At 38.3% G+C, this 25,960-nt stretch overlaps 1 protein-coding gene across 1 annotated transcript in view; it reads left to right on the top strand.

Moving 5' to 3' along the window:
- The window catches only part of phf24 (PHD finger protein 24), a 34,909-nt gene that overhangs the window by 4,802 nt on the left and 4,147 nt on the right, over window positions 1–25,960 (top strand). The window contains exons 2-6 of the mRNA XM_075455763.1: window positions 7,380–7,807; window positions 9,930–10,115; window positions 17,674–17,752; window positions 20,474–20,676; window positions 22,692–22,855. Of these exons, the coding sequence (XP_075311878.1) occupies window positions 7,382–7,807; window positions 9,930–10,115; window positions 17,674–17,752; window positions 20,474–20,676; window positions 22,692–22,855 (1,058 nt within the window). The 5' untranslated portion in view covers window positions 7,380–7,381. The remainder of the gene's footprint in view (window positions 1–7,379; window positions 7,808–9,929; window positions 10,116–17,673; window positions 17,753–20,473; window positions 20,677–22,691; window positions 22,856–25,960) is intronic.

Here is a 25,960-nt window from a genome sequence, read left to right as displayed (position 1 = left end):
TCACCAGCCCAATGCTTTTGGAAAGTTGTTTGACTGCTCAAAGCCACTGCACATACAAACAATCCAAAATGGCACCTGGCAAACAGATTTACTTTGTTTCTCAGCTCAAAGCACATCATGATAATCGATATTTAAAAAAAATACAGCAATATGAACAGAATATTGTAGAACATTTTGGAATTGGACATAAGTAGGCCACAAATCACAAGACAAGCAATGCCGGACAGTTCTTTTGTATATTTAGTTTTACATGGACTATGCGCTCTTCTGGTGGTCCTCCTATTGGCTTCTATCCTACGGACATTGCCATTATCATATAATTACATACGAATTTACAAATACAGGTAAAAGAGTTAGCATCAATAACATATTTATATTTGTGATATACATATACTGCATTTACGTTTGAAACTTTCCAGTTAGTTATATTCTTTAACTGAAAAAACATTGAAATATGAAATGCATTTCAGCTGCAGCCCTTCTGCTCATATGAGGTTGACTTTGAATTTGGATAGGTAGTAGCTTCTAAATATAGAAAAATGTAACTCATTCTTCAATTCATATCTCAAATATATGTCAGTTCTACAGAAAGTATTGGTGTACACACTCAGTAGCAAGCTGTCAAGGATGAAAAGCAAACCCATCACCTATCTCGCTTGATTGTGTGATGCACACTCAAGTGTTGAGCTGCACAAACGTTTTGAGTCAGGCAGGAAAAGGAGTTGATCAGTTTGACAGGCTTGTGGTTAAAAGCTCTGGGATCTGAAGCTCAAAAGGCGACCAAGTGGCAGGTTGTGCAGCATTATTTAATGCACTTAGGTATCAAAGTCAGGCGCTGACCCATTTGTGTCAGATTCAGCTTGTACACAGAGAAAAAAACCTCATAAAGCCCTTATTTAAAATTCATAAGTTAACCTGGAAAAATGACAAGGTCTTGTGTGTGCACAGATATTTCCTCACCAGTGTTGGCTTCGCTCGCAGCTCTATTAGGAAAATACAAATGTTGGAGAGTACTTATCTCTGCAGCATCCTGCCTCCTTTCATCTGACATTTCTACAAAGTTATTATTATTTAGGTGAAATTTAAAAAAAAAAAAAAAAAAAAAAAAGGATTTATTAATAAGGCTAATAATGTGTAAAATACGCAAAGCTTTTTGTGTTTTATGATTTATTTACTACTGGCATTGACTAAGGGGACATTATAACTTATAATAACAGAACTTATATTTCCTCCCAGCTGTGTATAAAGCCTATAACCCTGGCTGGCCATTAAGGAACAATTTGTTTTCTGTTTATCATCTCATTTAAAATAGCACAGCCCATTAGCTGCACTGAACAGTAACAGAGGATCCATCTGAGGATCCAGCTGTGGTAGCAGCTTTTAAGTAATATGACAGCCACAGTTTTACTATTTTCAGCCTTGCCTTCAAGCATGCAACATTTCAGACTTTCTCTTTTCCATTTTTTCCTATGTTCATAACAATGCTTTAAAACCTGGTCTTTCCAGGCATCTTTTTGTGTCTAAAGGCTGTCACTGTCTAATGTCTGTGCAAAAGCTGCTCTAAACCAGGGTAAATGTCACTACAGTGGATGATTAAATCTCTACAATAATTAGTATGTCATTACGTGCTGTGATAACCGTATCTTCACTATTGGCAGCCTTGGTATGGACTCAAGCAGTATCAGGCCTTTTTTTCTTGCACCTTTGTTTTTTAAAATTAATTTGTGCATGTATAGCTGAAATCACTGTACAGAAATTGTCTTTAAGTTATCGTCTGGAAATACTTTAAGTGACCACTAGTCGACAAATATTCTTAATGGTCTGCTTTTCACTTGCAATGTCCAACTTGTTGCAGCCATCTGACAAAAAGAAACGGAAAAATACTGGATGTAAATGACTGAGCAGCTTTGCTGAGAATTCAGTGCATGGATTTGAAAAAAATAATTGTGATTGACTTATTTCCTTTTTGACTCATCTCCCAGTTTCTGGTGTGTCATGTACAATGTAATAAACTTGTTATATTTGCCCAAATTAGGATAAACGGGAGGGCGCAACATCAAGGGCAGTGGGACTTAACCTCATACACGCAGATTATTTGTTACAGAGAACGATATATAACGATATAGAGGTTGCTGCAAGAAACTGGAAGGCACTTTTTAAGACAAATTTAGCAGATGATTGAATGAACTGTCAGTCACTGGCTTGCAATCACATGAGCAGAATGGAGCATTCTTCTTTATAAAGAATATTCTTTAAGTTGAGAAAAAATATTCAGTTCTGTCATAACACATGCTAAAACAGCTATGCTAACCTTATTATGAGTCATCATTATTGACCATCACCACGTCGAAAACTGACCCACAGCTGCCTTTGTAGAGTATTTATTGGTTCAATCCCCTGTGGATTGGCAACAAATGCATAGTCTGAATGGTGGCAATCAAAAGTTATTGTGAACCTTAGGAATCAACTTTAGGAACCTTAGGAATTGCAGTTTGTCTTTTTCAAACATATGGAGGAACCTATACTCATAGATGTGCATTCAAACTGTTGGAATGCTGGTACTTTCTTTGAATGTTTGATAGTTGATAAAGAGGTTAAACAGTTAATTCACATGAAAAATTAGATTTATGAATATCTCTGAGAAGGAAGGCTGTTTTTTTTTCTTCGTCTGTGCTGAGATTCATCTTCATCTGCCATATAAAGGACTGGATATACTCCAAAACTGAAAAGATCAACAAATGTGCCCACAGTTCTTTATTACTTTGGGTATCCATATGCATTAGATACTGTCCACATCTATCTAATGCATGTGGGCAGCCTCCAGATTTTATGTAAATGTTCAATTCATGAGCTAATTTAAATGCAGACTAGTTTTTTTTCTTTTATATATAAACAGGAAAAAAGGAGTGAATGAGAAAAACTTGAGAAAGAATGAATAAACCGCAGCAAACAAACATTTCCTATATCAATCACATTTCAGCAGTGTTTTCCAATATATGTTTGAGTGGCACTCTTTTGGAGTTTCCCTCATGGCACTAAAATTGCAGATTTAGAAGAATTGCTTGTGAAAATGAAATTGCTTTCATGATTTGAAATGGTTAAGACACAACTACATTTTTGATAAATTACTTTAAGGTGATCTAAAAATATGCAAACTGTTTCCTGCCTCCATCACTTGCTACAGTTGCTCACCTTCAACTCTGTGTGTGAAACTTGGTTGTATTTCATTGTGATATGTTGGCCTTGAACTCGTGGCATGAAAGCATGAACAGTTGAAAGCACTGCATTTTACCTCAACATCCAACCCTACGTTTATTGGGGTGGTACTTTACAGGACTCAGTCAGGGTATGAAAAAAACTACCCATGACCAGAAGACTGGAATTTGACTTGATATTCTTTAAATATTATGATGATTTTGTATTTTTTTTTTAAAGTTAGGACATTTTGTTGATTCTTTCTCCCCTCTTAATACTATGACCAATCCCAACCATTTCTGCAATAAGTGATGGAGAAGAACCTTTTCCTGCGAGCTTATCTGCATTAAAAAGACTCCCTTCTGAGTGTATTTTAATCTGTTAATCTGTTTTAATCACTGTTCTCGCTCAAAAGAAGAATTAGTGTTTCACGTGCTCTCCACATAATACCATTTGATTTTGAATTTGAAGTGTTTGTTCCAGAAACTCCACTTGCATTATTTGCAGTAGCTGTTGGCGGCTGATGCAGTCTGTCAGACAACAGGAGGAAGAAAATGAGAAAGATGCTGGTTGGTTTGAAATACCCTTGACGGTCCTGTTGAGTTCATGTGGATTTAGAGTTGCTTTTTTGGAAATAATTTTTTTTCCTTTATGTAACATATCAAGTGTGTCTTGCTTGAGTTTTGTCTGTGTCAAAGCAAATGATATTGGATAAAAAATATTTTAAAATTTTTATGTTGGTCTCTACTATATAAAACCACAGAAAATGCAAATTAGTGTTGTAACCCCTACTGTTTATGAAGCACCAGCCCAGCTGCAGCCTGAGAGCACTAGGCCTGGCAGGCTTTTAGAGTTGCAGTCTGAAAAGGAAGAGAGAGGAAGAATGACTCCCATTTCACTCAGATAAATGCGATTACGTTTTAAACAAGCACTTATGTGGAGGACGGATAGATGGGATTGCATATCATAGCAAAGATGTATATCCCATGAGTAACGTTTAATCAGCTTGAATCCATGATGCTGCCTTTTTCAACAATGCAATTGCATCTCACTTAAGTGGAAACTAGAACTAGAACTTTGTTTGTGTATCTTTATTTTTTTAACCTACATTCATTTCAAAGTGAACCACATCTTAGGACCGCATCTTTGATGAAGCCAAGTGTTTGATTTCACTTGGCTTAATGTGGTTCAGAATGATACAATCACGTCTGAACAATAAGTGTAGAGTTCCTTTCAAATTTATTGGCCAAAAAGAAGGCAACTGCTTACCTTTTAAGCAAAAACCATGGAAGTCACATTTTAGACTATTAAGTGAATTGCAGGCATGGGATTCATAGAGCCCACTATTTTCACAGTTTAATAAAAATGCTAGAACAATAACTTTGTCAGAATGTCATTGAAATGCTGGTGTGTAAAGATGTTGGCTTTAATAACTTGTAAAATCTAATTCTGATCTGGCAGGAGGCATGAAGTTAATCTTATCATAAGGGATCAATAATTTTATCTCTCGTCCATTTATTGAGCAGTCGAATTCTCAGAATCGTGTCAGACATCCAGAGCTGGCTGAACTCTGTACATCACAATGCTATCTCTGTGGACGCCTTTGAAAGGAAGCTGATAGTTCATAGTGCACTCACTTAAAGTTTACTCTCCTGGGTTTCCTGAACTCTCAACAAAATTTGTCCATTATTTAATCTAATTGGCCAGTATATAATCAGGTGCAGTCAGGGTGTATACCAATGGAATTTAAAAGCAAGGGTGGGGACATTGAACAGGAAACGCCATCTTAAGATCAAATTAGGTTAGTTTTAACATGTGTAAATATGATATACGTTGGAGGTAACAGGAGTCTCATCTTTGCTGCTCAAAGAACTGAAAATCTATAGACGCACAGACATTTTTCATGGGGATCTTTCTTTAGGATAAAACTCAAGACACATTGCTCTGCTGGTCTCTTTCCATTGCTGTGAGCATGACAAGAAAATCTTTTATATGAACCACTGAATTGTGATGAAAAAAGTTTGACAAATAAGATTAAAACAATATTTACAAAGTAGGACACCAGCAGAATGTGTGTTTATGTGAACTGCCACTTTCAGTTTTGAACTTTGTGGCAAACAGATAACTATATATATTTAAAAGGCTTTTTTAATATTTGTTGTTACTCTAAACTTAGCCTAAAAGAAGAGGTCTGTTATCCATTTATCCAAATGTGAAAAGGTTGAGGACGCATCACACACAGAGGCATCGCAAATCTAAATGAGATGAGATGATTCAAATTTATTGTCATTACACATATACAAGTATAGCATAACGAAAAGTAAGTTCCAGTACAACCCATCCAGACAGACAACATAAAAAAAACAAACAAGGGAGACGGGTGACTGTGGCCATGCAGCTCAGTGATAAGCGCTGCCAGAATGATGTGGATGTTGGCACTTGTGATTCATCACATACTGATGCTTGGTCTGAAGCCTGCAGAGTTTATTTGGAACCCAGAGGGTGCTCCCAAGGTGTCACTTTTGGATATGCAAGTTTTCCTGATCTGGTCATACAACAGTCACGGGATGTGTCGCCTTGAAACGTGCCAGCTTTTCACAGTAAAATTAATTAAGTAGGCTACTTCTAACTGCCAAGAAATTTGAATTAAAGATTGGAAGTCAAAATGAAGAGAAGAAAAATAACTGAAAAACAGCAGTCTAAAGGCTCAACTTAAACACTTCTCGGTTGGGAGTCAAGTGTCTATCCCCCTGACCTGCTTTCTAGAGGTATGTGTTAGTTGTTGATAAATCAGCACTACAGAATTATATTTCCCTGTTGCTGTTACTATTGGTGCAGCAGGCGTGTCACTTACCACCTCAGAAGGACAGATGATTGGCAATATACAACAGAACAGTTCCCATTGCTTCAGAAAATGAGGTTAAAAAAAACTGACGCAAAGGGCTCTTGAACAAGTGTCAGTGTGTGTTTAGTCGGGAATAAGTTGGGAATGGAGATGTTTTGATGGTGAGCTGCAGCGAGCGACACACTCATTAAGACATTTCTGCATCGGTATCCACAGGATCCCTGGCTCATGCTGATATGAAGAGGAACATACTTAGATGTGCTTACTCTTACTCTGCCACTGATTCAGTGGCCTTGAGGCATTATACAAGATTTTACTTTTCACACAGTAATTATTTCAATGATTTGTGGGATCTACTTATTGGCCACTTGAATCATTCAATAAAACTTTAATCTCCGTTTATATCTGCATCTTCATATGTGCTGAACCGTTTCATGAAATATTAGCAGCTGGTAATGGGATGTGGCAAAAGAAACAGATTGGTTGGGTTTAATGATAATCAGTGAGGGAGCTCAGGGGAATTATAGCACATTGAATGAGGTTTTATGGGACCGAGCTTTCCAGTGCACACAGGGCAGAGAGACATTTGGGAACACCAGTAACCTGATGAGCAGAGATAACAAACTATTTCCTAAGTTGATTTTATTACTGTATCTAACAGCAATAAAACAACAACAAACTCCTCTTTTAGGTTGAAATAATTCAAATGATTTGGCTATGATTTGAAAGCCACTTTGTTTTTTTCATGCTAGGACATTTGTTCCATTTGTTACGTCACTTTATTACTCTACAAAGACAAAGCTGCAGACTCACCTGCAAGGCTGCTGCCCAAGTGAAGCAGCAGAGGAAGCCCACACAAGCGAGTCAACATCAGATGTTCCTTGTTGTCCGACTGCCTGCTTTTCAGAAAAGGCAGCTACAGCAGCCCTCTTGCCAAATTCCTGTAAAATGACATACATTTGAGGAGTTGTATGTTTATTTCAAATATGTTTGACCTTAATTTTTGGAAAAAAAGCACAATGGATCCAACCTGATAATTTTCTTCAATGTTGAGAGAAATTTGCAAAGATTATGTAACACACGTATGTGTTTGTGGTTTTCTCTTTCTCTCACAGATTTTAAGTGGGAAGAGTTGGTGAAAAGTTTATGTAATTGATTTGCAGGCACAAATCACAATGCAGCAATGTTTGATCCAAGATCCAATGGCATCTGTGGACTTATTTGCTTGTATTGGCAGTGCTGTGAGTTGTAAATGATGGTTTTGATGAATTGTAGATGCAGTGTATTTCTGTAATTGTTCTTTTCCCTTTGTTCTTCCCCTCTCTGCATCTGTCTGTAGCCATGGGAGTGCTCATGTCAAAGAAACAGCAGGTGGAGAAGGTGCAGAAATGCAGCGCAGTCGTCTCTGCCTTCCAGGCGGGCATTAAAGATCGTGCTCCCACTGCCAAACCAGCAGAAGGGGAAGAGGAGGAAGGTGAAGGGTCTGCCAAGACTTCAGTCAATCCCGATGAGAAAAAGACAGAGGAGGTGGAGCAAGAGGTGACAGACAATAATGCAGGTCCGTCAACCTCCCAACAGTCCTCCGCACCAGTAAGAGACGAATGTAAAGTCAACCAGGAGGCTTGGTCAAGGTTACGGGATGGGAAAGGGGTGGAACCGGAAGATCTTGACAAGAGCCATCAGCTCACACCTCCTGCATTTGTGCGACCAAAAAGGGAGGCCGATGATGACCAGCCTGTAGATGTGGAGCTGGAAAAGAAAGAGCAGGTATTGAAATATTATAAAAAATGTTGACTGAGTAAAATGCAACACTCACAAAGCTGACTAATAACATACTTGGTATCATCAAGATTTATTGCCGATGTGGTGCCTTTTTGGTGAGAGAAAGTCTCGATACCCCTGGTAAAAATGAGTGACTGAGAGCAGGTAAGTAAGCAATAATCACCCGAGTTTCAAAATATTTGAAATTTGAACATACATATTTGAATTTGTTTTGCCTTTGATTTGAGGAAATCAGAGTGCTATAAAGCTTCTCTCTGTAGTTGCTGATTGCTTGGACAAGTATTGAAGAGTCCAGGACTTTACATTCACAGCCATTTCCAGCTGAAAATTTGCATTACCTGACCTATCACCATCAGCTGAACAAACCATAACCCTAATCAGCTAATTACAGTTCAAGGACTTGGTAAACACTATCGAAGAGCTCGGACACTTTATAATGTTTGGGTATCCAAAAGTTTGGACTTCCTTGGATCTTTGTATTTGTTTTTACATCTTTATCTTATAAAACTGTAAAAAAACAAAAACTATTTTAATTTTATTTGAAATAATTGATGGAAGAAACGTTATACCCTCTGGAAACCAGTTCACCTTTTACTCACTGAACTATTCCAACTAAACCCCATTTTCACCTAAATTTTCGGATCCTAAGCTATTGCATATGAATAAACTCCCACACGCAAATAAACTTAGAATCAACATGACTACGGAGATGATTACAAGATGTCCAAAATGTTAATGATGATAGTAGATGATAGGCTCTATTGCTCCCTCACATCAGCTATTATGACCATGCATTCAGGCAGGCTGTAAAGGTGCCAAAGCATGAATTTGAAGTTGTTTTCTGGTAGGCCAGTTATTTCCACTCTTGCTGCGATATGTTGTTGTTGATGTGCTTGAGGACTCTTCACAGCGAGCACCTTGTGGGCGGGCTGCTTTACCTGGCTGTGAGAGGTGATTATGTCCAGGGTGACGCTGACTAATGGGACGGAGTTCACAGAAGAACTAACACAGACAGCGGGGTTTCTGTTTTTCCAAGAGTAAACATTGCACAACAACTTCATGTATTCACAACAAGAGTTCTAAAATAAAAGCATCTCCTGTGTGATAACAGTAATAGAAGCAAAATAGAAATTAAGTATATCTCTGGCATATTAGTCTTACCCGACCACAATGAGCTACAGACACAAACTACAGTGGGGTAGTTTTTTCATGCTTATGTTTCTTTAAGGCATCACCTGTCAGATAGAAAGTTCTGTTTCTGAATTATTGACTGTTCATTCCCTTCTGATTTTTTTATTTTTCTGTGATACCAATCAGGTTTTGTTATCCCGTTTCAGTTTTTTTCTTTAACTGTATTTTGACTGTAGTTTGCATTTATTTAGTCTTTTAATTATTTGGCTCTTTTGGATCAAGTAGGTTTAAGCTCAAATCCACCAGGCATCATTATTAAAATCCGTCCACTTTTAATGTATTCAGCCCAACACTGTGAGTTTCCCCGGGGCCAGACTGATAATGTAAGATGCTATTGCAATATTTTAATGAAATTGTGTCTCTACCCTCTCTGTGACATCCAGCTTTTCACCTCGCCTCCGAATGAGGCCAAATGGGGCATTTACAAACACTTTTGCCTGCCAGCGTGAATGGAAATCATGCATAATTCGTCTGGACTAAAAGAAACAAAATGCATTTGCTACACCTAAGGCATATTCATCGGATTCTGTAGCATTACAGAAATTGACGTCAGTGGGGTCAGTCGTCTTCTTCTTCTTTATGAGAAATTTTCATCAGGTCAATTAAGGTGGGATGGAACAAGGAGGTAAACTATGGCTGGGAAACATGACAAAGTTTGATGTGGGATTTGTCTACAGCCCTGAACCCAAATCAAAACACTAAGAAAGAGTGATACAGTCTTTGTGTAGTTGACTAGTTGAGTACATCTTGGTTGCTAAGCAGTCTACATTGAAGTCGGACAGAGACTGACCCTCAACATAATATAGACGTGGACATGCTTCTCAGTCTTTTTTGCCCTTTGGATGGGGGATGCTGTCCCATAAAAACATCTTTATAGAAGCTTACTCTGATTCAAGTTTTCTGCTTTCTCCTCCAGCCGCCGAACGATGAGATGTGTGACGTTTGCGAGGTGTGGACAGCTGATGATCTGTACCCCTGCAGGATCTGCACACGAGTGTTCCATGATGGGTGCCTGAGGGAGCTAGGATACCTGCGTGCTGAGGCATTGCAGGAGATGAGAGATACAGCCCACACTGTCACTGGCTGGAGCTGCTACTATTGTGTGAGTCAGCACAGCACACTACTCCTGTCACTTTACTGGCCAAAAAAAACATACAGTACATTTAAATGCAAGGAACTTCAATAAAAACTGTATTATACCACCAGCTGAATATCCCCCGACTCCCCTTTCCCCTCAGTCTGTAGGAGAAATCGTAGTAGTCACAAAAAATGAGTAAGATGAGCTCCAGAGTTTGGTTTGTCCATTTGGTGCGGGACAGGGAATTGAAATCAAGCTGGCAGGTGCACCCGTTGATGGGCTGGTGGAATGTCTTTTGGAATGTCAGGCCAGGCTGGAGTTTGCTGATCTGGATTTACTGCACATTGATGCACTCCAGATGGAAGATAAGCGGCGAGCCATTGGTTGATCAACTAATTACCTTCCAGATCGTTGGAAGGAATTGAAGGTTGACAGATTAGCTATGCCTGGCTCAGCTGGATGTTGAGCAATTGGAGCTGCCTATAAACAATCATACAGTCCACCCTTAAGGTGACGTAACCTGGCAGGTCAGGTCGGTTTAATGGCATCAGGAGTTGGATGAGCCAGTGGAGACTTGTAAACTACACTATCCAATCTATGCTTGAGGTAAAAAGTGAATAACTTCAAGACGGAATGCAGGGACACTCTAGTTAACATCAGTCAAAAGGAAATAAAGATGGCTTTTACCAATGCTAGAGCATCTGAAACATGCAAAAATAGCCATTTTTTCCCCATGCAGATAGCCTCATCTTGACGTCGTATAAACCATTTGAAAGATAAATTGGTTAAATTTACTAACATAACATTTATACAAATTTGGTCTCTGACAAAATGCTGCTAAATCCAATCCAATAGTTTTTTCCTCTCAACTGAAGCCACCTAGCTTGGACTGCTCATTTTTTTTTACACAGCTTTTTAAGATAACATTTTCACAACACATACTTTGATTTATCAGAGCTAAAAAAAAATCCATGGGGAACTAATATTGTGCCACCTGTTTTCATTAATCAAGTATGAGACTGTAATATTAATTATTTACAGCTGAAAAAGTATGCCAGCTGTCATTATATTTTGTGAAATCAGCTATGCTGCATTTTGAAAAATCACAGTCCTACATTCATAAATGATTAGATACAGGAGTTGCAGGACCATTGTCACTGTGACAGGTGACTCGTTGGCATACACTGCTGTTTGTATTTTTTTTTAAGAGAAGGATAAGGCATACTAACTAGTGGCTCCAACATAGTAATTTAGCACAGTATGGAGTTACTCCATTCAAAGAGACCAAGAAATGTGACAGTTGACGCCTGAAACACAAGTGCAGCCTGTTTGTTTCACCACTGTGAGATAAGGAGAGTGTTCTCCCTGACCTGGACCTCAAGAAACTTTTGAATGGCAAAAAAATGTGAGAGTGCATGCTGTTACTGTGAAACTATCTCAGCTAGAACCCAAATAAACAGAGGCAACATTCTCAACACAACAGCTGCTCATCAAGAATTCAAAGCAGATGCCAAAAAACCCCAACTCTCTGGTGATCATCACCCTGTGAGCAGATGATGCAGTCTGTTTTTAGTCAAGTGTAAACAGCTGAAGTGTGCTTTTGATGGAGGACTCTTCAAAGTGGAGTATGGGCTTCACTGTTTTTTGCTCGCCCTGAGAAGCAAAATCACTTGCCAAAGCTGTTAAATAGGGGGGGCATTTGAAAGAGGACACTGAAAGGTTCTTTGGCTGGCTCCTTCAGTGTGTTGCAGGAATGCAAGCAAGAGGGAAACAATTCATTGAGTGGGAGAGAGAGTTTTGTCATTTAAATAGTGAATTCTGGTCCTCTTAGCGACAGAGAACAACTATTTCTTGTTTTTAGCCCATAGTCAGTCAGCTGTTACAACCCCAGCACCCCCACCTCTGTCGCATCTGATGTTCCATTTCGCACAGGCTCCAGAGGCTGCTGCTGGCAGATGGACCGAGTACTCTTGAAAGTGGATTTACAGTCAGCCTTCAAAGTAGACCGCTGCAAGTATGGCTGAGCCCCAACCAATCAGAGGGAGGAGGGGGTTTATGCATGCTGACCCTTCTTTGAAGCATTGACTTAATTTTGACGCTTGCAGCTAGCCCCTAGGTGTGCAAAAAAACTGAGGTGCCATATGATCACGACACACTCAAAGTTGAGAAGTGGATTTATTTATTTTTGTTATGGTTCAACGGACATCCAGAAAGTTTTATTCTCTTTGAACTGAAAAGAAACAAATTATGATTAAACGGTAACAGGAGACTTGATTAAGGTTTAGGGCATTTGTGCATTCAGGTGGGCAGTGGAACCTATTTGCAGCACACATCCAGAAGACTTTTAACTCATAAATCCAGGCATTACAGTTGATTTTTCCACTTGGGAACTTGGAAACTCCAAATTCCAAGTTCAAGGGGAATTTGATTTTATATGTATATATATATATATATATATATGTATATATATATATATATGAGGAAGTGGACTCGAGCCATCTTCTTCATTCAGTAATTTTTCATATCGGGACAGCATGTAAAGCATATGTGTGATGACTGGCATGAATGAAAGTTCCTTTTTAGTGACCCAGGAAACTTTGACAACAAAACAGCATCCTTAACTGCCGTACTTCCTCCCAGGTGTTATGCAGACATCGTTAATACACTAACACATTTCCTTCTACACATAGAGTAGACAGAGTCTAATCATCTTATACTTTGCCTTTCCTTCAGTGTTAGAGCATTAAAACAGGCAATCCTTCTGTAAAAAATTTTGTTACAGTAAACAGAGCTAATCTGAGGTGCCATTAGCTTGTGAGCTAAAAGCTGTAGCAACAGTCTCCGTTGATAAATGGAGGTATTGAAAAATTTAGTTTTCATTTCAGCTTTCTTACAAGAAATAAATGTGCTAAGCGTGGCGCTGATGCTAGATGATCTGCTTGGTTTGTAAGCAGAAGTAGTGGCACTTGTGCTGCACACACATAGATCATCAATGACATTGCACTCCTAGAAGTGAGTCATGATGTATGGAAAGATGTTGCAGCATGTTGCTGATGAAATAATAATATGCAGATAGGAAAGCTGGCACTGTTTTCACCTTTCCCTGTGATGTGTAGCCATGCTTTGACTGCCTCCTCCACGTGCCTCCATTTCTGTGGCAGCACATGGAGACGCCAGTGTGTTGCTGATTTGCAGTCGGCATTGCTGCATCTGCTGACGCCAATGAAAGAATTGGTAAGCTCAGAAGCGTGTGATTCTGATACGTATGAACATTTCTCAAAGTGAACGTTTCTGAGTTCCCATCCTTATCTGCACTGAGATCATATGTTTTCTTATTCACCTAAATGTTTTTTCTAGAAGCAAAAAGCAGAGCTGTGGAGAACAAATTCCCACTTCTCATAGTGAAATCTTAAGTTTTGACTTAAAATATAAAATTTAAATATTGTGTTGATAACGCAAACACGCTAATATAGTGATTCAAAACATTATTGAATGCAGATCGATTTTTGTACTATTTTAAGTTACATTTATTTCAAGTTTTCTATTGATATTGCAAAAATCTTGTTATTACAAATGCTTTTGGGCACAATAGTCAAGTATCAGAAATGAGGTAGTGTTGCAGCCCTACTCACACAACTAAATAAAACATTGACGGACTTTCTCATGAAATAATTGATAACACTAATTATACTGAGCCTTTATGTTCCTGGAAGACCTTTAGTGAGGTCAGTGAAAATGTCTGTTTTTTTTCTGCATGGAAGAAAGTTAGGGTGTCTTGAACCGGCAATTAACTGCAAATAAAATGTAAAACTAAAAAAGATAGAACCTTGAGAGAAGACTAACAATGTCGACAGAGTTCATACGTAATCGTCTATGGAACAAAATACAATGGAACTGCTTTGCTTTGAGGAAATAGACTGTATCTTTACTGCAGACAGTAGAAACAGGGACCGTGTCCCTGATTTCACTGAATAAGGGCTCTCTCTTCCCACAAAACACCTTTTAACAGCTTACTACTATCCTACTTTTTCAGACTCTGTTATGCATGTGTGTTACCTCTGTCTGATTCCTAACGTCAGGCTAGGCAGCAAACACACACACACACACACACACACACACGCACACAGAGCTGTAGGTGTTATCAGCTCCTTCCAGACAGACATGTTTTAAACTGACTCTGCACTGATAAATGAACATGTCTATAAAATGCAAGGGATAGCTGTTAAGAGTGGGGAAAAAAATAGCAAAATATGAAGTCATTTGGAGTCATGTTTCATTTTGCCTGATGAAGTCCATCGCTAGCCTTTAAGCCCTGATTTAACAGCACCATCTCTTAAGAAAACGGCTTTGCTGGACAGTTTGTTAAGAAGCTTGTATACAGGCATCTCGGAGAATTTTCATTTTTAAAAAAAGAAAGAAAAACATCTGCTCACGCTGCCATTAGGGAGAAAAGGTTAAAGAGGACAATTTAAGTTTGCATTGAGGAAAGTGTCTAAGAGGGAGAGCTGAGAGGAATTACAGAGTTTAGCAATAAGACATTCTCATCATTAAAGACATGATCTAGTGATGGATAGAATGGAAATAGAGCAATCTCTAGCTCAAACTTTACATAGCTTTTTTTTTCTTCACATTACTGACTCTTTCAGTTTTCTGACCAAGACATAAATAACTATATAATAACTGTCAAATAACTATTTATACAAGCTTTCAGCACAAGATTAGAATGTGTTGTTATTTTTATCCTCTATTTCTTGAGGGCCTTCTGTGTGCAAGAGAACATATTTTCCAGTCGTGTTAGCAGATGCTGCATAAACCCTTTAATCAATTCTAAGCTTTCTCTGAGTATGATGTTGGAATAAAATCTTCTAAGACATACATAACAACATCAAGAAAGAAGCTATTTTAAATGGGGACTTTGATTGTTTCGCAGACATTTGATGTTGCCATGGTGCCTGATCAACCTATTAGATAACAGAGGCACAGAAAACGATGTCTTGCAAAGAGAAAACAGAGGAAGCAGTTTCCTGATAGCATAATCATTTGTTCTGTTCTGTATCATTTTAAATGATACATATATATGTTTTTTTTTTATTTTTATGAACCCTTGAGCTGCAATAGTGAATATAATCGTGACAGTATAGACAAAAAAAGATCTATATCTGGCAGGATCAATTAAATTAATGCAGGTGTGAACCTCTGCTATTCCTCTTGGAGACTGATAGGAGGTGACAGAAATAAGTCGGAAGTGCTAAAAAGACAAAAATCACATTTAATTTCATTCAAGCACTTAAGGATGAACTTAAAGTGAAGGTAATAGATATGGTTGTCCAGTGGCTGAAGGTGAACTGCTGCATTTCATGCTTGATAAGTGATGTGATGTGCTTGAGAGGTGGGAATCATAAATGATGGACGAAAAATGTAGCTTTATGTCACAGCAGATAAGAAAACTTTCATCTACCATTTTGCAGATCTGGTACCATTCAGCACCATTCATATGCTGAACTAGCTTCCCCTTCATTTTTATATTTGGCTACTGAATGACAGATGTTACTATCCCAATTCAGTATTTCATTTTATGGTTGACTTTGGAATAGCCTCTGGGATAAAATACGAGTTGGTTGGTCCAGAATGAATAAATGGATGAGTAAAGGAAAGAAAGGAGGGGGGATAATTTAACAATTTTTTTGTGGGGGTTGGCACAAAGCAGAGGGGATTATGACCCTTATGAAGATTCACCTGTGGTAGAAGACAAATAATGTACTTTATTAAATAAACCCAGAGTGCTGCTGAGGCAGGGTGTTCAGAGTGTGAGACCAAGGCAGGAACAGAACAAAGCTTGGCACAGAATGCAGGTTTGGCAGCCAGCAACAAAACAGAGCCGTTAAACAAGGATGGGAAGCAAATTTAAACAGGATGCATAAGGGGGCAAGCTCTACCAAAGTAAAACAGGAAGTAAGACATACTAGGTGCAAAGAGAAAATCCATAACAAAACAGAACAGAAATGACCTTGAGTCGAGTGCAAAAAACAAACCCAAATCATAAATCAAAGAACAAGACCAGCAAAACAAACAAACAAGTAACATTACCAATAACACAAAAACCCAATGGATATGGTGGTTTCTTGGAGCTGCAGTGTAAGCTCCCATCTGTAGATTGTATATAACTGAAAGGTTAATTCCGGCTCGACAACACCCTTTGTTTTGAGGTTTGAAGCCTGAACTTGAGCAGTTGGCTGGAACCATGTTGACAATTCTAGAGCCAAAAGTTATCATATTTGTACAGGAGGATGGGACTGAGGAGCGATACTTGATAGCTGGTTGGACAAACTACGTTTCTTGGAGGTTTTACGGGTGTCTCTTAAATTCGGAAAATATTTTCAGGACCACCTGAACACTCGTCAGAGGGGACCAATCTAGCCTAGTTTACAGGACCGTCACGATAAATCAGCAAAATGTAATGACTTGGGCTTTAAGTAGAGAAGTAGACATTTTCAGATAAGTAGTCGTTGCCTGTATTTATTACTGAATGATATAGTAATTGGAGGATACATACATGTATTGAATCATTTACAGATCAATCGTAACGTAATCAAATCTGTTAGGTGGTTTCACATTTCATAATGACCCAGACCCTGTGAACAAAAGAGAACTGATTTACTTAAAGAGATTCTCAAGTTTAATTAAACTTTTCTGATAATGCACTGTATAAATTAATTATAAAAATTCTATATGTCCTGCGATCGACCTTTCCCATTTATTTGCTGATATTTAGGCCAGGCTGTGTGGAAATCTAATATTACACACATTTTTTACATCAGACTTTTCATCTTCTTTTCAAACTCTGGTTATCAAAGGGTCATTTTTTATTTTCATATATTATATGGTGAGAGAGCGGTTGACTGTCAGTCAGAAGATCAGTGGTGCGATCACCGGCCCCCTGGCCCCCTGCTAAGACACCAAACCCCACCTTGCCTCCAAATGCATTCCTCAGTCTGGGAATGTTTGTAACAGAGAAAAAAAACCCACTGTGTAGCCTCTAACACCTTATAGACTAATATATGCTATGAGTATGCATGTGTGTCAATGGGTGAATGCGGCCTTTAGTGTAAAAGCATTTCTTCTTTCTCATTAAAATAGGATGTTTACACAAGGGGAAAAACACATTATCTGAATTGTTGAGGAGAAAAAAGATAATCCCTATTAGGAATAAAAAAGAGAATTTATCTCATAATATTAAAAAGAGTGAATTATCATGGCTGACTGTGCCTAAATGTCTAGAAATCACAACTTGATTAAATGGATTCACAATCATATGAAGTGAGTGTTTGTGTCTGCAGGAGGACCATCTACAACTAGTATTAACAAACTCACTTATCAGTATATTTGTGTATGTTTATGCATGAATGTGATATATATACTTGCTTTCTCATGTCTGGTATAACATTGGTCATTGGTATAACATGTAATGAAATGTGCTATACAAATTCAACTGCCATTAAGAAATGCACTACTTGATTTTTAAAGAAATAACATGAACATTGCTTCATTTTCAAGTGAATATCTGTGCTCTAATCTCACTCAGGACAATCTGAATCTACTTCTAACTGAAGAAGAGATGTACAGTCTAATGGAGACATTCAAGCAGTGCAAGATCATCCCAGGTAAGTCACTGCAGAGGTTAGAAAATTCAGTTAGGTATCTTAGTCAGCCGCTTTGGTCTACAACAGTCTTCAGCAATCTTTGCTGCACTGACTTTTCCTCCAACATCATCATGAGATTAGAGTTAATTTCCTCAGTGCTTTCGCTTATGACCAGAAAATTTTCATGCTCATTAGCAAATGTTGGTAGTCTGTCCAGAGTGTAGCCTGCTTATTGCCCTGTCAGAAGGAAAAGGCTCCAGCTTTGCCATGACTCGAAACAGGATGAAGTAGGTGTAGAAAATGGATGGACGGATTAGCAAATGTAATGTGGATATGCAGAACTGTTTTGAACATAGATAGCAGTTATAAAACACACTATTTGTCAGGGTTAGTGGTGAAGGTGATGAGGGGACCCAAATGCAAATATGATTAAACAGGAGGTTGTGGAAGAACCAAACTTGATTTATTTTTAAAACTATAGTAAAAAGCACGGCCAAGCCGGAACACCATAAAACTGAACTGTGAGAAAAAACCAAAAAAAAAAAAACCAAAGACTGTGACTACAAACATGAACATGAAATTACAATAAAGACAAATCATGAGTAGTAACAGCAAGGACCAGACAATGACTTAAATGACTTAAATACTGGGGAGAACTAATTGGTGAATGGTAGCAGCTGAGGAGATTGAACACAGGTGAGTGAGTGGAGCTAAAGACCTGAACATGGAAACTGAGGAAACTAGGGGTGACAAATGTGAAACAAGAAACATACATGACTGAAAACAAGATCAGACTACAGTCTCCAGAAATAATGACAAAAATAAAACACGAGAGTAAACAAGACTGCAGAATAAATCTTAACGAAAAACCCATGACTAGACAACAAAAAAACAGAATAGAAGGAAAACCAAGAAAAAACCAAGACAAAACCAAACCAGACCACAAAATCCACAAACCCTAACACTATCAGCATCTTTTTCACTTTGTCTAATCTTATATGGCTGTACATAGTAAGTGCTTACTTTTGTAGTGTTTGAACTTTGACAGGTCTGTTTTGAGGTAAAAATAAAAAATGACAAGTTGTGTTCTTGCTGGAAATGGCCATCAAATAGGGTTGCCAACTGTCCCTTGAAAAACGGAATCATCCCATATTTAGAAACAAAAGCACCTGTCCCGTATTGAGCTGAAAAGGGATGCACTTTGTCCCATATTACTGTGAGAATCTAAAAATGGGCAGTATCATGCCAATGGAAATTAATAACAGGGGGCTTTATATGAAAATGTACGGTAAACTTTTTCCCAGGCCCTGTCCTTCTCTGTGACCAATGAGCTGACAGCATATTCACACACGAGAATACGCTGTCAGCTCATTGGTCGAGGAGGTACTGAGAAGATAGCGGAAGACAACAAAGCAGCATACATGGCAGTTACGCAGACGCCAACACTTCTTTAAGCAGTGGGAGACTCCAATACTTGAGTCAAAGTATTGATACTCATGGTCAAATCTTACTCAACTACAAGTAAAAGTTGCTCAAAATTTTACTCAAGTTAAAGTACTGAAGAACTTACTTTTAAAAGTACAAACTACATTTTCTAATATCAGTATATTGCTGTATTGTTTTCTGAATGCTTTTACAGAACCATGTAACTCTGAAACCACTTAATGATGAACAGACATGTAGACTTTTTGCACCACTCTGCTACAAAATAACAACAACACGGCAACTATGAGTTAACAGTGCAATAGTACTTTTACTCAAACGGGGAAAAACATTTTTTCATTCATTCGTCTTAAGGTATTGGTGAAATAAAGACACAGGTCCAGGTTAAAAAAAAAAACAAACGAACTTCTCCTTTAAGAAAGATACTTATTTTATTCTTTTAATTTTGTTATTTTATATTAAAGTGAATTGCTGGATAATAATTAGTTTTCCAGGTGTTCATGCCACTCAAAAATAGGCATCTAATTCAAATTAGGTTCGAGTCAAATAGTTAAAAAATTGTTTCACTCACAAAAAAAGGGGCTAAAAAATTCACCAGGCTAGGAAGGGTGAAGGCACCCCTACTATCAAAACACCTGATCATAAATGTTGAGCTACCTGCCACAGCTTTGACGAATTATCGAGACTTGAATAGTATGGTAAAAAGTATAATAAACAATTGGTTCCCACCAAACAATGCTACAATACATGTGATAAATGCCTGATGAAAATCTGCTGCTTTTAGTTAGCTAGCGTTAGCATAGTCACTAGTTGGTAGTTTTCTTTCTATCTGTTGTATAACCAGGATGGTGAACACTGAGGGTGAGAAGTGTAAGCTGTATCTTTCTGGGTGAACTTATTTTTACAACCAAAATATGAAATGCAAGTACAGAGGTAATGAAGATGACACAAAGAAATTGTCAACATGTTAGCATGCCAACATTATTTAGCCCAAGCACTGCTGTAAAGGTTTATCAAACTTCTAACATAGTGTTGAATTTGTATTTTTAAATGCCAAATTTAAATGCCAAGATAGATATTGTGTGGCGTTCACAGCTCCAGCTTTGTGACAATACTACTTTGCCCTCAACCTAGTCTTCTTCCAAAGTTGTGCTTTAATTCCACAGCTTGGCAGGACGACAATCAGTGGGAGGGGGTCTTGCCTTTGTTGAAGATGAGTCATCATAAACTAATTATATCTGGATGACTGCAAGGTGATTAATTTGTTCTGATGTGATAAATTGTTCCTCACTGTTGTAGAGTCGTGTCTGGTGTCAGATGAGCTGCTGCAGTACCGCCACTTTGCATCCAAGCAGCAGTTTGATAAGGATCTGACTGATGAGCAGGAGGAGGAAGTCTTGGCCCAATTTGCTGCTCTGGATCCTGAGAAGAAGGGTCACATCGAATGGTCGGATTTTCTCTACTTTGAGTCTCTGACTATTTTGAAGAAGTTTCGCACTGAGGTATAACACTCGATTGAGTAAAAAAATATTGACATATTAAAACATAAAGTAGCTTGCGCACTCCCTGCTTTTTAAAAAATCATCCAATTGGACTTTAAGATCATAGCCTACATGTCTTGACACTCAACCATAAACTAGGTGTTAGACCGGAATGGCATGTTGAGATTTGGTATTTCTATCAGTAACTATGTTTAACAAGCCATTGTTGGATCTAATGAACCATACCATTGAAATGTATGGACAATCTTTTATTCACTGTGTCACGCAGAGCGACTCTTTTTCAGTTTTGAGATTTTACTTGTCAGGTCTTTACCAGATCTTAATATGAGTTAAATACAAGCCTAGGTGATCAACACATGAAATATGACATTAGAAAGTCTCTTATATATATAGTCTCTATAAAAAAAAGAACATGGCAGCACAGCTGAGGTTAAGACTTAAGACATTGTTCAAATCACAAGACTTCTCGAACAATGTCCTTTGGACCAACGAGACCAAAGAGGAGATTTCTGGACATGAACAGCGCAGCGCTTGCTAAAAACCAGACGCTGGAGACCAAATGCAGGATATCAGCATACACAACTCATACCTACTCTCAAGCACGGCAGTGGAGAGGTGAAGATTTGATTTGGGTACCTAACAGTTGTTGAGTCCATCATGATCTCCTCTGTAACCAAAAGGGTTACAGAGGAGGGTTTAGTCAAATGTGAGGTCATCAATCCGACAGCTAAAGCTTGGCCAAAATTGGATTATGTGACTCGCGGAAAGACAGTACCTACCTAAAAGAGGAAACAGTAGCCTAACAGCTGCCCATGGTCAAACTTCAGATTAGGGAAATGTAAGTAGGCCATTTACTCTGTATGGTCTCTCATACAGTAATAGCATGCTTAAAGAGTTATTAGGTACTACAGAACTCAAAGAGGCAGAGACTGTGGAAGAGAGGGGTGGATTGGGATCGACTCGGTCACTCCACACTGTAAAATTATCCGCTTGAATGGAGGTGGTGTAAATTAAAGAAAAAAGAAGCTGCAAAACTGCTTCTGTATCATTTTGACCAAAGCATGTCACAGACACTTTATTAGGACCTCAGGAAAATATGTCAGCTTTTAAAGAAATAGCTGGTCTACTTTAAAAGCTGTGCAAATATGGATTGAAGCAGTGCTGTTGGGCCAAAGTTAATCTACAACAATATGAGATGTTGATAATGTCATTCAAAAATCATTACTTGGCATTTCGACAAGCTGTTGTATCACAGGGTGTGCTTAGTTTTTCCACATTAGTTTTTTCTGCATTTTGGCTTAGTAATATGTCTTGAGTTGCTGTTTTCACCCGATTTTAAGACCTTGTAAAAACTGGTAATGTTCAACCTTAGAATACTGTAAGGGTGTGCATTCTTTTTCACTCGACTGTAGATGATTGATTTCATGTTTCCAAAGTAAAGATGGGTATCTTTAACCAAACACCGCTAACATTAATGCCAGTGGTGCTTTTGGCTCGCATCCATCAACTCTAATCCCTCATTTTATTGTCATTTGGTAAATGCAGAACTGTTTAATATTGTTCTTTGTGTATGGCTTGGGAAATAATTTAGCATTTCATAGATGGTGTGTCTCTGGGGTTTGTGTGGGATAAAGCAGCGTTGGTCAAATTTATCAGACAGTGTTAATGTAAATGAGCATGATTCAGGCAAAAACCCAAAACATCCCTTTGCCAGACTGCTGAATTAAAACAGCTGAAATAATAAAATGTGAATAGAATTAATATGATTGATATGAGGGTGTACACCCAGAGCACGAGCCAGTGTATTTCTAGTGCCGGTCCCAAGCCCGGATAAATGAGGGTGAGGGTTGTATCAGGAAGGGCATCCGTCATCAAACAAGTGCCAAATCGATAATGTGAGATCGACTCACTGTGGGTGACCCCTGATAAAGGGAGAGGCCGGAAGAACAAGAAGAACAAGAAGGTACATCCAGGCCACCTTGTGTAAACTCTTTTTTTTTTTTTTCCATTTTTAGAACTCAATGATGCGTCTGTTGACTGCAAAAGAAAGAGACAAGGCAAGGTCAGTGTTCCTTGATCTGGACATGGATAACGACAGTGTGATCGCAAGAGCAGAATGCCGCCAGGCCCAGCAGTCCTGGTTCCACAAGCTCAAAGACTCTCAGTCCTGCAATGTGAGGTGAGGACACCACGTTACATTTAATGCCAGGAGTCGGGATCACATCTGTATGCAGACAGCAGCTGTCAGAGGCAAAACTAGGCTGCTCAGAGAACAGGGGCAGTTAGGAAGAAGCAAGATAACAACAGTGCTCTTTTCTCATAACATATGCTTCATCACGTGGACATAAATCATCAATTCCATTTATATTGCAGTATCCACAAGTAGATTGGAAACTGCATGAAAAGTAAAAGAAACATAAAACCATCATTTGGGAATCATTTTACAGCCTGTACTCAATACACAGTATAAAAAGTATAAAAAAATTAAATGTTGAAACTGGGAAAGTTTATTGTTTTTTAAAACAGACATGCTCGTTTTGAATTTAATGCCAGCAACAAGTATATAAAGTTAGAACAGGGACATGTTTTCCACTGTTTTGTTTCAACTCTTCTTTTAACAATAACCGGTATAGCTTTGGAAAAAAAGTTTTTTAATTACTTTAGTCCATTAAGCCCCAACTGTGACAGGTCTGGACTGTTTGCTGGCCTGCTTTGCACCTGCACACATTTACTACAGTTTTATGCATGAAAAAAGGCTTTTTGGTATAGTCTTTCTGAAATAAGCAAGGCCTTTCACTGAGGGAAAAAAAAAGAAAATATCTGGTTTGGTGTGTATGTTGCTCCAAAATCTGTCTAAAAACCTATTCAGCATTAATGACACTTTGACGGATGCAAAAGCTACCCATGCTAAGTGCACTAATAACCACCCCTCATACTATTACCTTGCGTGTGCTGATAACATAGTAGTTAATCCCTCTCCTCTTTAGCCGAGAATGCCGCATCATTGTTTTCCAAAAAATCTCATTTCCCCTTGGATTCATCAGTCCACAGAGCAGTGTTCCACTCAAGCCCCAGTCCATCTTAAACAAGTTCAGGCCCAAAGAAAGCAGCAGCATGTCTTAATCTTGTTTATTTGCAGGTTTTTCTTTCTGCATCGTAAAGTTCTAACTCAGATTTCTGGATCCATCAATCGATATGTGTTGATTCACAATGTGTCCCTGAGCCCATGCAGGGATTCTCACAACACAACTGTGTGGCCTAAAGGCACATCCACACAGGTTTTTTAGACAAGACTATTAGATTCAGAGATATCTTCAGATTCTTCTCATCTTGTAATGATATTATGTACTGTTGAGTATAAAACCTGTAACCATTGTTCTCAAGCAGTTCTGTGCAGTTTTGTGTTGAGAAACCCAAACCCATTATTGAATTATTGAACTATTTTCCCTCATTCACAAAGTTAATAAGTCGCTATCTTTACCTTGAAAAGACTCAGCCTCTCCAGTGCATTTCTTATCTATTTATTTAGAATCATACATTGCAGCTGCAATTTCAAAATGGGCATAAATGTTTTCCCAAAATGACATTTCTCAGTTTCAACATTTGATACGTTATGTTTCATTGAATATAGAGCTTTATTTTCATTTTACCCAGCAGCCAGATTATTTGGAAATGGGGCTGTGGTGACATTACAACATAGCACATTTGAATTGATGAATCTCGACTGTCTGCTTCATTAATTAAATTAATTAATGGTTTTTCTCCATGTATTTTTAAAACAGCAAGGTGATAACACTGTGAAAGGCTTACCTTTGAAACTACAATTTTTCTACCAACTTTGCTGCTTTGATTCACTGTTACTGCTAAAGAATTTCCACCTTCTTGAAAGAAGTTCTAAAACCCCTTACACACTACCGGCATAGCCCAAAAATGTACTTACTCTGTTGGAAATACATAGAACTAGATAGTAACTAATGACTTCTGACATCTGATTATGGCCTAAAAAACATCTCTCCTGCTTCTTCAGAAATTTAGTTGTTTTTTGTTATTTTTTTGTTAGAGACTCCTACACGATTGTTGGAACTCTGTCAGTGGATGAAATGTCTCTCTCTGAACCATTTGCTGATGATAAATTTGCATATCATTATGCTTTTCTTCCAACATTCCAACAAAAGAACTTATGATTCATCATCTCATCAAGGGAGCAATGGCAAAACAACACTCGAGCAATACTTTAAGTGCATATTAAAGTTTGAACAGTCTTTAGAAAATTAAATAAAACCAAACAACTCTGTGCTTCTTTACAGTCTGCGCTTGTGGGAGGATTTATTATTTAAAGTGTTCCCTGGCAGTGAAAATCAATAACCACAACTATGGCTCCTCAGAGATCTGCTTTAGCTGAAAGTACCCCAAGTCTGCTCAGTCACAAAATATGCCGTCTTGTTTTCTCCCCTGTTTATGTTGACACTGAAAATGTAGGACTGGTCAACATGCACTGTAAGAAGACGGCCAATCTATGTTGTTTTTCTGCCCTGCAGCAGAGGAGCTTTGGGCTTAAACAGATAGCTGAAGAATCCACGGCATTGTTTCTACTTGGCATGAGGACCAGCGTAGAATGCAACTATGGCTCACACCAGCAACAGTCGTAAAAAAAACAACAAAGGCACCAATAAATTTGTCAAACCTGGCCTACTTAAATCATGTCAAAGAGTAATATTTCGAAATGGGAAATTAAAAAGCACTCAGAATCTTGCCAGATTTTTCCCATTAGACTAAAAGCACAGGCGGTAAGCTGCCTTAAAATTGTAAATTTTGCAAATCTGACTTGAGGCAGAGAGTACAGAGCTGTTCAGGTGCTGGCTTTAAAATTGAAAAAGCTATGTCATGTTTTTGACAACACAGTGCAACAGTCTGACAACATAATCCACCTTTGTGGGGCTTTTTGGTGGAACCAGATCAATGGAGAGACCTTCTAAAATATTATGCAATCTGGTGCAACATCACAACAAAGTGTAACTGTCCACACCTCTATGACAAAACTTTAAAAAAAGGACAACATCATAACCTTCAAAACAAGATAAAAAGCGGCCTTTATTGCATTTTTATTGTACAGTGGCACAATTGGTGTTTTGGGATGTCCTTCTCTGATCTCTACATATTTGTTCAAATTTTTCAAAGTAGAAAATGCTACAAAGAAGTGCCTTACTCCCTGCAGGTATTTCCATTTAGTCCCATGATTACCGTAGTATCATCAGAAAACATGCACTGAAATAAATAACAAGGG

This window comes from Odontesthes bonariensis, chromosome 22 (genome assembly GCF_027942865.1).
Source record: "Odontesthes bonariensis isolate fOdoBon6 chromosome 22, fOdoBon6.hap1, whole genome shotgun sequence".
Classification (NCBI taxonomy): domain Eukaryota; kingdom Metazoa; phylum Chordata; class Actinopteri; order Atheriniformes; family Atherinopsidae; genus Odontesthes; species Odontesthes bonariensis.
Note: the sequence above shows the minus strand (reverse complement) of the source record. Positions and strands in the feature narration are given on the sequence as shown.